Genomic DNA, 17,248 nt, shown 5'->3' with positions numbered 1-17,248 from the left:
GAGACCACAAAACAGAGCAGGGGCGGGGAGTTAAGCCTGGAGGATAATGAGATAAATGCACGGTCGACTGGCAGGAGAGGTGGACGAAGGGAGGGACGGTCAGACGTACCGATACGCATTGCATACAAACAATGTTTTTGGACACAGAGATGTAGAACTGGCAGGAAAGCCATGTTAAATGTGGAACCTCGTAAATTAATTATTTGGCCCCTCCAAAGTCACCCATGGGGACCACGAAGCAGAGAGAGGAACAGGGAGAGTGAGAAAGCTCAGCTGTGCCAGGTTAGGAAGGGGCTTGGTGCAGCCTAAAGACTTTGGCCTTCAGCCCATAGACACCGAGGAGCCTGGGCCATGGAGAGCGGAGGGAGCCAGAGAGAGACCAAAGGGATTGTACAGGAAGAATAAGCAAATTAAGACAAGTAATCAACATCCGCTTCTGTCCCATGGGGGCCGAGTCTGGGGTTCCTGGCACTTGGCTGGCCCAGCCGGGGGAGGTTGGACCTCTCGGCTTCTCTTGCTTTTCCTGGCAGCCCCAGAGGGGCAAGACCGACTGTCTCCTCCCTGTCTGGACAGAAGGCGGACCCCGAGGTGCCGTGGGTGGGAGGTCACTGGTGCAGTTCCACTTTAAACAGGCCGACATCCCACCCACAAGGGCATGCAAGGAAACTCAGGTCGTTGCTCAGGGAGGAAAGGAAGGTTCCGGCAACCAGACCCAGGGAACTCGGAGAGGCTGACTTTTGTACCAGAGAAAAATCAATCTGGAAAAGTGCTTTAGTTCAGAAGAAGCAAGTTCTGATTCTCAAGTTCAGCTGGGTACCAGGTGAACGGGTGGGAGTGGGGTTTCAGCTTTTGAACCAGGAGGATGTAGATTGTGGTCACAGTTCTGCCCCTAAGAAGTGACCCATTTCAACTCTCTGCGCCTTGACTGCTTCCTGTGCCTATAGACGAAGGAGCCTTCCTCCCCAGGGGTGTCTGAAGGGACAGCACCCAGCCATACATGGGAGGCACGAAGCAGTGCAGATCTCGGATCTGACCCACGAGAGCCCGTTTTCCTTCCCTCGAGGGGTTTTTAGGACTCTCGAGTCCAAACCCCGGTGCCCTACGATGACGGACAGGCTTCATTTCCGGCTGGAGCTTGATCACTGCCAAGTTCTTCCCCTTGGAATTCCCAAGGCCAGGCTTGGCAGGAGGGCAGGGCTGGCTCTGCCATAACCATGGCCTTGGCAAGGAGCTGCACCCGGAGGAGACCCCGTGTGGGGAGGGGTCAGTGGTGCCCACGTCTCACCTCTGCACCTGCCAGCGGTGTGGCTTCCGGCAGGACTCTCTGCCTCTCCAGTCTCGGTTGCATCCGTTCTCACTTTGTAGGACAGAAGTGGAGATTGAATGAAGGTATTCCAGATCAACAGCCCAGACCATGCATACCCCGCTGCACCTGCAGGGCGGCTCCTCTTGGACTAGGGCTTCACCTATCCTCTGTCACCACGCAACAGGGCATTTGGGCCGTCTCGGTTCTTATGGGACACCACATCTCTTCTCTGTGGCTTCTCTTTTTGCTACTTTGGATAAGTTTGAGAGATATCTATTGAGCACAGATTATGTTCTTGGAGCATGGATCATGTACCTGAATGAATGTCCCCGGCCAGCCTGCCCACCACATGCTGACATCACAGAGTGTGTGTGTGTGTGTGTGTGTGTGTGTAAGAGACAGAATGGGATTGATACCTGTTCTCCCCGTTAGGCTTTAAGTTGCCTCAGGTAGAAATTCATTTGTCTTGAATTACCATCATAGCCCTATCACCTAGGACATAGTAGGTGCTCAATGAATTTCTCTAGGATAAATAAAGATACACCTCTGTTCCCAGTGAGCTCAGCATCTACAGGGAGTGATGGGCAGGCAAACTAGTAATTTCAAAGTGAGCAGATAAGCGTCACAGTGGCCCACGTGAGGTTCTGTGAGAGCAGGCAGGAGACACCCCTCCTTACCAGGAAGAGGAAAGCAGCACAGAAACAGTGCCTGAGCTAAATGTTGACACATTTAGGGCAAAAGTGAGAAAAGGATTTTCCAGGAAGAGAGACTTTCCCAAGCCAGGCAGGGACTGTGACTCCAGGATGGCTTGGGGACGGGGGGTGTGGGAGGACTAGAGTCTAAGGCAGACCCTGGGAGGAGAGGAAACAGGAAGGGGCTAGCTCACAGAAGGCCTTGCCTTTCCACTGGAGACCCACTGACCAAGTCCGCTGCACCAGGCAGCACTTTATGTGTGAATATGTGTCACCAGGTCTTCCAGGCGAGACAGCACAGTTGGGAATGACAGACACAGACTCTGGAGTTAGGCTGATTGAGAATTCCAGCTCTGCCACTTATTCATGGTGTGAACTTGGACAAGCCTCAGTCTCCCCATCAAATAAACGAGTCCATCTGAAGGGCTCAGCGCATGCCTGGCACTCAGTGAGCACGGATCAGATGCTGACTATTGTCATAAATCTCTCCGGGCCCCAGGCTGTGCCGCTGTCATCTGCACATCACCGTCTGTGGACATGCTCCTATGCCACCTTCCAAGCTCCCTGAGAAATGGGGTTTGTGGAACTCTATTCCAAAGAAAGAAGCTGTTAAGGGTAGACCATGGAGGACTTACAAAGTCATTCTGGGATAGCAGCCCCCTCTCTCTTTCTCAGGGCACTAGAGTATGTGGCCAGACTGGGTATGGCCAAAGGAAGCCATTGCAGTGCCTAAGTCCTGATGTGTGCCAGCCCCACCCGCTCCTCAGGAGACTGCCCAGGGTGGGCTGGGAGGCTCCTTCGACAACCTAATAGATTGGTTTTCAGTTTAGCATAACAGCCAGACAGAGTTTTGCAGTGAAGTCATCCAAGTCAATTACAAGGCATTTCCCCTGCTGTGATTTGAGGAGTCTCTCGGTTCCTTCCAGTTTCTGGGGTGTTTCATAATAGGTTCCACCCGGGTTAATTAATAACCCTGGGATCCTACTGCAAGGCAAAGCCCAAACCCAGTGTGCAAGCACATCTGGGCTGGGGCTGCTGGCAGGGCTGGGGGAGCCCGGCGGGGGCTCCTCTCACCAGGGAGTGGGCCAGACCCAAGTGGTGGAGACAAGCGCAGGGCTGGGGGGCGGAATGCAGAATGGCCAGGCCAACGCCCAAGGGCGAAGCGACCGTGATAGTGCAGGGGGGGCAGGGGGGTAGGAGAGGGGTGGGGAGACAAGGAGGCGTCTCAAGGCCAGAGATGGCACAGATTGGGAGAAGCACGAGGTGGAGTGTGGAATGGGTCAGGGCAACTGGCGGTACAGAGTGGTGGATACGCGAGGCTGGCAGTGGCTTGCTTTACGTGACACCAGCTTGAGCTGGCCACGTGGGTCTGAGGCCACAGGTCAGTTCTTCTCCTATATTCTCAAATGCCAAGTCCAGGTATGAGAAGGGAGCTGGGATGGCTGGAGGACACCATGACAAGGCCCTGCACCCACATGCATTCAGGGGACAGTTGTGGAGTCTTTTCCATGAACTTCCTTCCCAAGCACAATAATCAAGGATCAGGCATCTTCTCCTCCCACCCACACCAAATCCAGAGCTGAGTTTCTCTGCCCCGTCTCAGGCCACCATGCCTATGTGGTGCACTTACCAAGCCCCCCATTGGCACGTGCATTCTATGGTGAATACCCAGTTCCATCGCCCAGACTTGAATGGTCCAGGGCACCCCCCCACCCCATTGCCTCTAGGAAACAATTTCTAGTTGCACTCCTTGCACACAAAGCTCACCCTGGACAGACTGTTCTCTATCTTGTTTTCTTCCCCCACCATCCCTTCTCCTGCACTGTGTAGGCTGACCTTCTCCCCATCTGTGACAAACTGAGATTTAGACCATGCTGTTCAGCTGGAAGACCTGATGTGCACATCTGCCCATTGACACTCCCTCGATTCTCTTCCTCAAACCCCAACTGGGCTTCTGCTGCTCTGTGAGGCCTTCCCTAAACAGTCCAAGGCTGGACAGATCCCTGACAGTGCTCACCATGACATATTACAGTCCCCAGCTGAAGGACTCTTCAAGGGTGAAGGGCTCTGTCAGAAAGACCAAGGACAGAGCAGGTGCTCAGTAAGTGTCTCTTGACCCAGGAGCAGGTTTAGATAAGACAAGTTCTGTTTATCTTTTCATGACTCATCCCTCGGGAGCTAATGGGCTTGCTGCGTTCTCCTCCAGAGTGTCTATCGAATTTCCGTTGGATTCTCATTTATCTATCGTCCAGCGGTTCAGGGCTGGGGCCGGGCAGGTACTGACGAAGAGGGAGCCAGTAAGGAGAGGGGAACGGCCCATCGGTCTCCAGAGGCCAAGAACATGGAGCTGGGCTTCCTGATGTGAGTGAATCCCATCCCTCCTCCTTCACAGCCCTGCTCAGAAAATAACGCCTGTGCTAGACCTCACCCTCCCGGGACAGCCTTGCCCACATCCCCAGATGAATTCTCTAAGATCCAGCTCAGGTGCTCACAGGTGGCACAGCTGGACCAGGACACCAGAGGCTCCTCTAGCAGAGAAGACAAAGGGGCTCGAAGGACCAGCCACCTGACAGAGTGGCCGAGGCCCAACCGCATTTGGGATCACTGGGGCTTGGTCAGCCCTGGTCCCAGTGTTCCTCTGGCCCACCTGGCTGGATCTCTCCTTTGAGAAAAGCAACTTAAAGGAGGAAAGATTCATTTTGGCTCCTGGTTTCAGTCCAGGGTCAGTTGGCTCCATTGCTTTGGGCCTATATGGGGCAGATTGCCGTGATGGAGGGTGTGGCAGAGCATGTGAGCCAGGAGGGAGGGAGAGGGGACCAGAGAGAGACGAGGGCAAGGGAGGGGTGGGACAGGATCCCAGCGACCACTTCCTCCAGCTCGGCCTCACCTCCTCAAGTTTCCACCACCTCCAAATAATGCCATCAGGTCAGGAGTCTATTGATGGATTAACGCACTGGTGAGACCAGAGCCCTCCTGGTCTAATCACTCCTCACATGCCCCACTGGGGGACATTGCGACACTGTGGACCAAGTCTTCAACTCATGAGCCCTTGGGGGACATTCAAGACCAAACCATAACAGTAACTTAATCTCAAAACTCTATAGTGATTTTTGTTTATTGTTATTGCTTAAATGTACAAAGAAACTGAATTAGTTCCTCAAGGTCACTGAGGAACTCAAACCCAGCCCATCTGGCTCCAGAGTTTGATATAGTATTCATATAGGTTGGAGACATGTAGCTATGCTTAACGACAACAGAACACAGCCTTGGGGAAAACAGAGAACACACCCCCCTGTGAACAGAGGAGCTGAGCACTAAGCCAGAAACATCAAGGGATGAATAAGAGCCATCAGACTCGGTCAGGGAAAGAGGAGTTTTTCCCTAGAACACCACATATGAATTTGTAATTTATCCAGTTGATCAAAACAGCAGGGTGAGATAGGAGGGGGTTGTGGGGTTTGTACTCCAGGAACCTGAGCCAAGAGGGGAAAAGCAAAAGAGGTTTCTAAAGACAAATTCAAGAACAACAGCTCTTCTCATAGATCTACTTTATTTAACCTCTACTTTGGTTAAGCCAGACCTGGGTTCAAATCCTAGCTTCGCTACATTCTTACCAGCTGTGTGGCCACACCTGAGAAATTCATTAAAGCTCTCCAAGCCTCAGTCTCCTCAGCCCCAGGTATGCCATGGAGATGAAATGAGTTATTGCTGAGGAAGAAATTAACAGGGCACATAGCATGCAGTAAATGCTCAATAAAAGCTTGCTAACACCATCATTATTATCGCTTCTTTGTTCTCTATAGACTTCTCCCGTTGGTGGACTTAAGGTAGGCCCAGGCAGCTGATAAACCCACATTAATCAAGTCCATGGCTAAGGAGAGAAGTGCTTGCTCTTCTGATGAGTTATGGTTCAGCGAGTGTGTCCTAGGATCCCACCTGCCTTTTTTTTTTTTTTTTTTTAATTCTCCCAGCTGGTTCTTAGATTTGAAAAGAAAGAGGCCTCCATGGAGACCTGCACGCTTTTAAAAATAACACAAAACAGAACGTCTGAGGTCAGGGTAAGCCAAGCCAAACAAATAAATCTTGCAGGATTGTGTTAACAAAACAAGGCTTACTGGATCCGAGTAGCAGAATTCTGTCGGACTCGGCCCTGCACAGAAACGCCAAGCTCTGGTGAATTTCAAACACAAGGAGGTCAAACAGGAAGACCCAATTATGGAGCACTTCAGGGTTCAGCATCAATGTCTGGCCTGGAACCAAGAGAGCATTCTACCCAGGATGGACCCCAGAATCTGTGGGTCCTGCAGAGTCCTAGAAACCCGGATCTGAAGAGTGTTACAGATCATCCACGCAATCTCCATGGAGGGTGGTTGGCCAGAAGTTATAAATGTGCTCTTGAAGGTCGTGTTCTCTGAGAGGCAGACTCTGGGTGGATATTGGCTTGAGACGTTCATTAGGAGGTCTCTGGGAATGGCTGTCGCTGGACGGTGGAGGAAAGGCAGGGATGAGTACCGCATGGGGAGAAGTCCAGCCACACCAGGGTCCCAGCAAGATCTCTGTCAACTCCACCGAGACCCCGCGAGATGCCAGGGCCTTTCAATTTGTCTCAAATTGGGGTGAAGTGGCCGGGCCTTTGTATCATTGGAGAAACTGTCCCCAAGAAAGAGACGTGGCCTTGGGCAAAGCAGTGCTCTTCAGCTGAGGCACTTCCACGAGTCGGCTGAGGTCTATCTTCTGGGAGCACTTCAGCAGCTGCAGAGGGGCGGGGAGTCCTTTATGCCTAGAGTACACTGTGGCATCTACGACGTGCACTGCTGGTGGAGTGAGTCGTTCTGCTTCAAGGAATGAATCCTACAGATAGGCTAACAGGTTTAGCATTTCCTGCAACAGTAAAATTAAGGAAAACCAACTATGACGGGACAGAAACCCAGGCGATCGTTAACAAGAGCGAGATCTCTGCATGTGCCCCCTTGGAATAAACTCCAGGATGCATTAAGTGAAAAGTGGGGGTTTCAATGAGTACGGAGAAGCAGAAGGGCACGTGTGGATGTTGAGAGGCCAAAGAGACAGATGGTGCTGTCACCATCGTCTTTAAGAGGCCTATGTCCATCCCCCTTGGTTTTCTCCTACACGACAGAATTGACACCCCCAAATTTACACTCCCCAGATTCTTTTGCCGCATGGCTCCTGTTCCTTCCTACCAAGGGGAGGTGTTCATACAGGAACTGAGTTAGGGAGGAGGCAGCCAGCCTTCTGCTTCAGCTAATAGCCACAGAAAGTCCACCAACAGCAACAGCAGATGGAGGAGTTGGGGAAGGCCTGTGGCATCATGGGAGGGCGGGCTCAGGTTTCTTTGGTGACCACAGTGGCAGTTTTAACAATAGCAGTGGTGGTGATGACAGTGGCCAGAGGACCTCTGTGGCTCTGGGTTCTATGACTTCCCCTTTGGATCCATTTGTAATCAATCCTTTTTAAATCCTCCTCCAAAATACCTAGAATGGCTTATGTTTTTTTTCTGACCAACTACCCTTTATGAAATGTATACATGTGGACTTGAACACGGCATTGGAAACCTCTTTAGGAAATTGCCTGAGAAACCAGCACCAGTGGTTAGCTGCACCAAAGAGAAGCGGATCGGTGAGGGCAGGTTTGCGGGAAGACTTTTCTCCAGATACCACGTTGCACCTTTGTTTAATTTTAACTCTTGGAATTTGTTACTTTTACTCCCCAAAATAAATAAAAGAAAAATGGATGCAGTCTTTTTTTTTTTTTTAATCTTATTAGGTGATGAATTTCCAGGGAACTACTCCCTGAATTAGCCATCTGATATCTGCCAGAGCATTTCCAGGTCACAGGAACGTCCCTTTCAGCATTAGTTGGCTCTGCTCAGTAGCTTGTGTTTATACCAAGTTGAAATCCATCTTTGTATTGTCCCTAAAGAAAAGGGGGGTGGCAAAACACTATGTCTCCAAATGCCCCTTTTTCTGTTTTCAAAAAAACCTAGCCAAGCTAAAGGAACAATAGGCACTAACCCAGGCCAGGAAGTCCAGACACATATGATCCTGAAGGACGTGGCTTTCCCTGTGCACACAGGGAAGGAGGGCAAGAGAGCATTATCTGTGGAAGGCAGCTTTCCTGCACGTACACAGGACAGTTTCTCCTGGGGCTGCTGCTGACCAGGAAAACAAATTGAGACAGCTGATGCTGAAGATGTCACTGTTTCTGCAGCCTGACATCTAAGACCCTTCTCCAAGCGGGGACTGGGGTGGAACTGAGGGCTCAGCCTGTCACCACTGAACTCTTCTTGGAATAGTCGCTGATCTCTTGTAAACTTTCCCCAATAAATACTACGTCTCACACACTGTCTCGGGCACACTCTTTGGCCTTTCCAAACTACCCCCCTGCCCTGGCACAACTGGGGGTGGACAGATCCTCTAGGATTGTACCATTAGCCTGAACTCAACCCCAGGGAAACAAGCTAGGGTTCAAATTCCTGCTCTATCGCTCATTTCTGCTGATGGTTCAACCTTTTTGAGCCCCAGTTTCTTCATCTGCCAAATGGATTTGGTTGGATCCATTTATCTTAGTATGTCCTTGTGAGGTTGAAACAAGTTTATGTGTGGAAAGCGCTTTAACCAATACATACTGGTTATTGGTTATTGATCTTGATATCAGCAAAGCTGGCAGGAAAACGCACTGAAGTTCAGCTAACTGGGTTCAACCAGACCCCTGCCGTTTAATTAGTTGGTAACTGTGGCAGGCCCTTCGCGCTCTGAGCTCAGTTTCTGTAAGATGGGGTGATAATGATGCCAACCTCAACAGTGAAAAGCATTTGGCTTTACCTTGTAAGGACTCGACATTCGGTAGCTATTACTTATCAACCACTGGTTCAAGTGGTGGGATTCGTAGAGTAGACCGGGGCCCGCACGAGGCCTCTCTTCCTCTGTGCCAAACACCTCCAGTTCCTGGACGGGATCCTCTTGGTTCCTATCATTCCCATTTCCTCAGGAGGCCTCCTGAGCTGTTATTTTCTCTTTACGGTCTGACACTACAACTGGATCTCTTGCTAGATTCGGGCTAGAACATTGCATATATTTGGTGTCGGGGAGGGGAGCTTAGGGGCCATCGCATTTCTGCATTCTGATGCTGCACATAGGTGACATAGCCTGAAATAGCATCAGTTTGGGGGTAACAACCATACCTATAGTTTATTGGGCATCTACCATATGTGTCAGAAACTACGCTAAGCATATTACATTAACTCATTTAATTCATAGATAATAGAAATAGGGGATAGAAATGGCTATTTCCATTTTTCCAACCAAGAAATTGATACTTGGAGATATTACAAGTAGATCAAAGACCATCAAAAGATGTCGGAGCTGAGATTCCATCTCCAGTCTGTCTTACTCTGAAGTCACACTCTTAACCTTCATGCCATATCTCCTCCCACAAATATTAGGCTGTGTTCAACTTAATAAGTCTTAGGTCTTTTTTTTTTCTTCTTCTCATGTGATTTTAATATGTTGAGTCTCTTCAAGACTGGTCTTTTGCAGCTGAGTTTTAGAATGGGACCTGGTATTGTATTCCTATGCAATTTGATCATACCAGATGTAATCTGGCACATTCTCTCTCCTATTCTGCTTCAACTCATCAGCAAATGTAATTGGTAAATTATGATTAAGAAGGAGTGCAAACTGGGCATGGTGGTGCACATCTATCATCCCAGCAGCTCAGGAGGCTGAGGCAGGGGGATCATGAGTTCAAAGCCAGCCTCAGCAACGGTGAGGCACTAAGCAAATCAGTGAGACTCTGTCTCTATACAAAATACAAAATAGGGTTGGGGATGTAGCTCAGTAGTTGAGTGTCCCCGAATTCAATCCCCAGTACCCCCTCCACCCCAAAAAAGAAGGAGTACAGAAACAGAGCCATTAGATTATTCAAGGTGCTTTTGTATCAAGTAATCATTCCCTACTAAGGGGAATGTTCAACCTGTTACCAACTCCCAAAACTGAATTGACAGCCAACCACCATTACTTCATCTTGCTGATAACCATTTCTTGAAATATCACATGGTCGTCATAGTCAATGTCTACAGTTAAGATCTAGTCCAAGAAAGGTTGTCCCAGAAAGAATTAGGCATTGAAGGCTGAAATTGGTATGAAGAAATAGGAAAACAGGTTGAGCTCCCCCAATCTGAAAATCCCAAACCCAAAATGCTCCAGAATCGGACATATTATGAGCATGAATGTGTTACCACCAGCGGAAAATTCCGCCTTTGACCTCATGTGATAGGATGCAGTCAAGATGGAGTTGCACTGACAATATTGTATGACATTTCCTTCAGTCTATGTGCATGAGGGTGTACATGAAACAAATGAATTTCACGTTTAGATTTGGGTCCCATCCCAAGAAGTATTGTAAAACCTGAAAAACAAAACAACAACAACAACAACAAAAAACTGAAACACTTCTGGTCTCAAGTATTTTGGAGAAGAGATTCTCTATCTGTTCAGAGTCCAAAGTATTTACATTTTTTTAAGGGAAAAAAATCTCATCTTTACTTTCAGAAGATATTTATGTTGAGGAAATATGGGAAGAGCAGAAGAAAGAGGTGTCCAACAGCTTTCGCTGGAATCCACACTGATCTATACCTATCTTCACCCCAACTCCAACACCACACAGGAACAAAGACTCCAAGGGAGAGCGAGGTATTCCCATGTAACTCTGTGGCTGGCCAGCCTCCTCCTCTTGCCTTTCTTACCTGCTGGAGCAAGGTGTGACTGTTCCTTCTGCTTTGGTACCTCTATGAACACTGAGGAAAGGCCAAACATGGGAATTTCAAATGCTTTTGTTTTATTGGAGGGTCTGACCTCTCAGACTGCAAGTCTACTTAATGTTAATCCATTCATCAGTCTCATTTCCAAGTCCCACAGAGGGGTGACTTGAGCCTGTGGGAAGAAAAACCTCTGCTTCAAATATAAACAGAGGAGAGCTGGACATGCCAGCCACCCTGGCCTGATGTTCTCAGGTTCTCCTCGGACCCTGCTGTGAGGACCCCACAGAGGCAGCAGGGCATTCTGGGTAATGGAATGCAAATGGATGCACTGACCCCTGCGGGCCTCCCCAGGGCATCTTGATTCCTGGCTCTGTGAGAGTCAGGCCCTGCAGCTTTTAAATTGAGGGGAAGAAGGTGGAGAGAAGGGTGGAGGCTTCCTTCTAGGCCAACCACAACTAACTCTTTCGTTCTGTCCAGCAAACCCCAGACAGTGCAATTATCTGGTTAATTTGGCCCTTGGTTGAGAGACAAGCTCCCGAAATTCAAGGCCAGCTTAGACTAAATAGTGGCTTCCGTCCTAAACCTTTTCCTGAATGCTAGAGGATGCCTGTGAGATTCCTGAGAGGTCACTTATGTGACCCACCCATTGATCCAGATGGGCAAAGAGAAGAGACTCAGGCTCCAAGATGGGCTTGGGAAAATATATCTTCCAGAGGAAAAATGACCAAATGACCTGCTAATTGGTTTCCTGGCTGATTTACCTTCTGGCTTCCATGGAGAGGCATGGCCGGAAATGAGGATGACTCAATTAGCCAAGGTTTCCCAGCATGATTTTAGCCCTCATAGACCAGCTGTGCGTCTGTCCCCAGGGCCCCTGGGTGAGTTATTCTCATGACAATCCCCTCTGATGCCCCTGCTTAAAGATTTTCTACCTACAAGTTGGGCCAAAGGCAGCGCTGAGACGAAAGGGAGATATTAAGACACCCACCTGGGGTTGCCACAAGGGGATGAGACAGGGCCAGCTCAGCTGGCGACTGAGCATGTACCAGATGGTTTACGGAAACCTCAGATTTTTGAGGGAAGATTAAGGCACGGTGATTTATCGCTTTTGGAAACCGAGGAGCAGCCTGGAATCTGTGGAATCTATCAGTTATTCATTCTGCAAGTATTTCCCTTAACTCTCATCTGTGCCAGGCCCTGTGCCACTCACAGAGTGGGATCCAGACAGCCAAGCTCCCTAGCCTCATGCAAACGATCCACCCTGGACACTTAGTACAAAACTCAGGTAAGAGCCAGGAAGGAAAAGCTGAGGTGTTATGCAAAGGAGTCACCAGGCTACCTGATTTAGATAGGGATGGGAAAAGGAGTCTTTGGGCAAAGGACTTTAACACTTAGAGAACAATTTTTTTGTTTTTTTTTTTTTTAGAAAGGTCACTCTAGCCTTTGTATGAAAAATAACTCAGAGATGGGTGGAAAGTGGATTTATGAGGCTGTGGATTAAGAAGCTCAGATGAGGGTGTGGGGACGCAGCTCAGGGGCAGAGTGCTTGCCTAGCATGGGCAAGGCCCTGGGTGGAGGTGGGGAGATGCTCTAGGGAATGATGGATGCACAGTCAGCAGGCTCTGGCGAGTGAAAGGGTGTAGAGGTGGAGGAAGAGGGGGGCACCCAGGAGACTGTGCAGGTTTCTGGCTAAGGTGGAAGGTAGCCAGTGGCACTCTTCACCGAAAGAGGGAATTAGGGAGGAGGAGCAAGTCAGGCGAGGGGAAGACAGTGCGTCCTCTTTAGGAGTCAGCCAGCTGGGTGCCCACCCCTCGGCACCCTGTACTTAGGTCTCCTTTGCTCGCCCTGCCTCCATCTCACCTGGTCTCCCCGCGGCCATCTCCACTCGTTGAGGTTCCATCCATTCTCCAGGGCATCTCCATAGCTCTCCCTGCTGGAGGCCTGGCTCCCTCCATTGGTAGTGGCCTCTGCTGCCCAGGGCACCAAGCCTGGGCTCCCTGCCCTGACCTTCTGTGCTGAAGCTCTGTGAAGACTCACCGCACCTCCCTTCCTAGACGGCAAGCTTTTTTGGGACTGGGTCCCTGATTTGATCCTCATACCCTACATGAGCAGCTAGCACAGTAGACACTCGACAAATATTTGCAAAATGAACAAAAATAAACTTTTTTTTTTTTTTTTTTTTTACCATGAAGGAAAAGCAGACATTGGATCCACTTGAAAGCCACAGGATCACATTGAAATTCAAACCGTAGGTGCTTTGCGACGAAGCCAATTCAATTTGATGCTCAGAGGGCCCTTTCTCTCCCTCTGCCACACAAAGCTCCAAAAGTGCAGGGAGAGAAAAAGTCATGACCCCTTGCCCCAGTTTTTAAAAATTGTGCTTATCCGAAATAATTTTATGCCAGGTGCCTTATCTCTCTTACCTACCGTTTGCCTTTGATGATGATGAAGAGGAGGAAGAAGGAGGAGGGGGAAGAGGAGCATTTATGAAGTGCCAGTGTATACCAGGCACTCTCCTAGCTCTCTTTATGCACTAACTCACTCCCTGCAACCCCATGAACATAGGTATATGCGTTATCACCCCAAGAGTTCAGGTGAAGGGCTGGAGAGAGCTTCTGTGCTGCGGCATCAATGCCACCGGCTGGTTAGGTGTGGCATTGGGATTCAGACCCAGAGGATGCCTCCAGAGTCCGGGCTCCGATGTGCTCTCCTAAGGCCAGCAGAGTGCTCGCAGCAAGGAGGTGCTCACTTGATGAGTAGGAGGAACCCCTCATCTGGACTAAAGGGACCAGCACCTTCTAGTCCTGATTCTGCCACTGATTTCCAATGCACCCTTGAGCACATGTGTGGTTTTAATTTTCCACATAAAACAAGGGACCTGGCGGGGCGCAGTGGCACACATCTGTAATACTAGCCTCTGAGGCAAGAGGATCGCTAGTTCAAAGCCAGCCTCAGCAAAAGTGAGGTGCTAAGCAACTCAGTGAGACCCTGTTTCTAAATAAAATACAAAATAGGACTGGGGATGTGGCTCAGTGGTCGAGTGCCCATGAGTTCAACCCCCAGTACCCATCCCCAGAAAAAAAGGGGGGTGGCTGGATATTGATAACTGGCCATAATAAGAGCTAGTATTCTCAATTCTGTTCTTTCTCAAGGTTTTAAGTAATTAAGTTCCAACAACAATATAAAAAATTGAGGCACAGAGAGATGAAGTCATCGGTTCAAATCTGGAAAGCGAGAGCGCCAGGATTCATACACGTCGCCCTCCCAAACTATACTCCGATCCAAGTGGTTCTATGGAGATGTCTCCAGGACCACAGGGAACAGGTTGGGGTAGAGATGAGATAGAAATACTTTGGGGGTCTCTATGCCCATGAACATCAGAACAGCTCAACTTGCCTCTATTTGTAGAATGAGCTCCTACTTTGTATTTCCTTTGAAGAAAAGTTGTGCTGCTAAAACAAAAAAGTTGGAAGTTGCTGGACCAAATAATTCTGGGATTTAATGAGACTCCCAGGTGTAAGCAGGACTGTTTCTGGCAATCATAGTTCATTTTGGCTGCAATAGATGGAATCAAGGTTCCTCCTGGGAAGGACCCCAGCTTAGAAAAGGGCAGGGTGGTAGAGCTCAGGAGTCCACTCCCACCTACCTGTTCCACTCGGATCTCAATCTCTCCATTCAGCCTCTTGCCATGGAAATACTTGGACCTGCAAGGAGAGGAAGAAATCGACTGAGTAAGGATGCAGACTGCTTCCTCCCAAAGGCCTTACCCAAGAAGTGCCTGCGCCTTCCCTCTCACCGCCCCTCTTGACTGATGACTGCCCCATCATTTAGAGGCAATGTGTGGTGGATGGAAAGAGAACAGGTGGAAGATGGAAGACTCAGAATTCTGGTGCTGTCAAACCACTTGACCTCCCTAGGTCTCAGTTTTATCCTTTGCGGAAGAAAGCTGTTAATTGATTGGGTTATTTGGTGTTTTTTTTTTTTCATAATAGCTAAACTATGGAACCAATCTACGTGCCCTTCAACGACAAATGGATGAAGACATTGTGGTATATATACATACAATGGAATATTACTCAGCCTTAAAGAAGAATGACTTTATGACTTTTGCTGGCAAATGGATGGATCTGGAAAACCAAAGGCTGAATGTTCTCTCTGACATGCAGATGCTAACACACAGTGAGGGGGTGGAGGAAGAATAGAAGTTCACTGGATTAGACAAAGGGGAATGAAGGAAATGGGAGATGAGAGTAGGTAAGACAGTAGAATCAATCAGACATAACTTTCCTATGTTAATTATGAATACACCACTGGTGAATGAAACATGTACAATCACAAGAATAGGATCCTGATTAGAATGAGTTATACTCCATGTTTAACATGTCAAAATACACTCTATTGTCAGTATATCTAAAAACAACATATAAATACCTCCCCCAAAAAAAGATATTAATAGGCGTGCAACATATTTCTAAGGTTTATCTTAAAAATTAAATGAGATGATATTTACAGACACAGGGTTCAAGCTTGTAGATTAGAAGAAGGCTGCATTTCTAGCTGCTCCATGGCTCGGGATTCAAGTAGTGGAAGTTGTGCTTCTCAGTGAGGTAAGTGAAAGTGAGAATTCACTGAAATTCAACTCTGGGCAGTCAGAGTGTCTTAGAGACTCGGAAATCCTAGTGCTTTCAATAAAGAACAAGAAAGAGCACCTTGGAGCCGATCCAGCTGTGGCAGAGGTGGCAGCAGTGGTGCCGGTCACCATCGCGGGGAAGGATAACGCACAGAGAGAACACACCGGGCAGGTGCCGCACGGACAAACCCACAGACCAGAAAGGCCCATAGACTAGAAAAGCCCACAGACTAGCAGCCTGCACTTAGCTGATCCAAGGGCTGGAGAGTGAACCCGTGTTTGGAAAATGCTGTGTGTTTCTCAATTGGCAAGTGCAGAGCTGAGCTGGGGGCCAATCTGAGGAGGCCTCGCTGCAGCTGCTGCAGGAGGTCACAGCAAGCCCTGCCATACTGTCCCGGCTGGTGTCTACCCTGTGGCCCGGGGTGTACAGAGCATAAAGTGAGTGAAACAGGCACAGAGGAGATCACATCCAGGGGCTCAATCAGAAAAATAAAAGGGAGCACAGCTTTGCCTTTGAGTCTGGTGGCTCATGGACCAGATGAAGGGGCCAGGGAACGGATGAGGAGGGTGTGAACATACTCAGGGACTCATCCTGGGAAGGTTGTCTTCATGGGGAGCAGAATGTGGAGAATGGCCTCCCTTACCCTGGGAACAGAACTCTTCGGAGGCTCCTGAGATCCAGACTCCCAGCCAAGGCTGGCCCCACGGGTGTGTGGATCTAATCTCTCTGGAGCAGGTACCACGCAGTGAAGTTCCAAGTCCCCCCCCCCCGGAATTCCCCTCAGAGAACCGTGCCACAGCCCCACCCCGAGCGCATCCCTCTGGTCTGTGTGAACCATGCCAATCCATGGCTCTTCCCACTTCGTCCTACCTTACACTGATAAGAAGGGAAGATAAGAGCTATTTCAATGGGCTTCTTTTAGGCCACTTGAGCTGGCAGCTCAGTGAGCAACAACAACACAAAAGAAAAGAAATAAAGGAAGAGGTCAACAATCTCCAGGCCTCCCACCCCACCCCCTTAACAGTCCAAGAAGAAATGGAAAGAAGGACAGCTGGGCCTAGGAAGTGACCACTTATTCTTAGTGACTGTTTAGACCACCTCAGTGAAGACGACTCTTCTATTTTTCATTAAGAATCTTTCCTTTCTTTTTCTTTTTATTTTTTGTTGGTGTTTTTGATGTGTGGATAGCTTCATGGACATATGCATATGTATACTCTCATGCTTCTTTGTTTCCTCATTTTTTACCATATTTTATGGTGCATTTCCTTGCAATGTCTTTTGAGAGTTAGGATTTTGGTTGTCTTATTTTTGTGTTGGTTTGTGTCTGAATGATTCTCTTCTCTCCTTTTTTTCTCCCACCAATAGCCACATTCCTCTCCTTCTCTCTTGCTTTACTTTGTTTTCTTATTTTTCTCCTCCATCATGTGCAGCAACTCCTCTGCATTCTCTCTGTTCACATTTTGAGCATGCTGAGCTTTCTTCTACCTCCTTATCATATTATTGTTATTTTCTACTAATGAACTATATTTCTACCATCTTTTAGAACTCTTTGGTTTCACTGTCTTTTAGAACGATAGCTCCTGCCCCCTCCATTAATGTTGATGCAATTATCAGTGCTGTGGGTGACACAGCTGACACCTGCTGTTTACTTTAATGTCACATCCAGTTCATGGTTATTTATTGTTTTTGCTGTCAGCAATTGCTGACCCAGCCATTCCTGTTTTTGTGGTGATTCGTGTTATGCATGTCTTACTAGGCACCAGGTATTTATTTCAATGCTGTATACTGTTGGCTTCAGTTGTTGCTATTATTGGTTTTCTACTTTTCTAAGAGGAATCTA

General features: G+C 48.6%; 1 protein-coding gene and 1 long non-coding RNA gene across 4 annotated transcripts in view; one reads left to right on the top strand and one right to left on the bottom strand.

Annotated features, from left to right (window-relative positions):
- Syn3 (synapsin III) overlaps positions 1–17,248 on the bottom strand; it is a 444,971-nt gene that overhangs the window by 354,794 nt on the left and 72,929 nt on the right. For all 3 annotated transcript variants that reach the window (XM_048802433.1, XM_015482794.2, XM_048802432.1), the window contains one exon: positions 14,424–14,481. In XM_048802433.1, coding sequence (XP_048658390.1) covers positions 14,424–14,481 — 58 coding nt within the window. The remainder of the gene's footprint in view (positions 1–14,423; positions 14,482–17,248) is intronic.
- The window catches only part of LOC125616626, a 70,339-nt gene that overhangs the window by 38,678 nt on the left and 14,413 nt on the right, over positions 1–17,248 (top strand). The window lies entirely within an intron of this gene.

The sequence above is a fragment of the Marmota marmota genome, unplaced genomic scaffold, assembly GCF_001458135.2.
Source record: "Marmota marmota marmota unplaced genomic scaffold, marMar, whole genome shotgun sequence".
Classification (NCBI taxonomy): Eukaryota; Metazoa; Chordata; class Mammalia; order Rodentia; family Sciuridae; genus Marmota; species Marmota marmota.
Note: the sequence above shows the minus strand (reverse complement) of the source record. Positions and strands in the feature narration are given on the sequence as shown.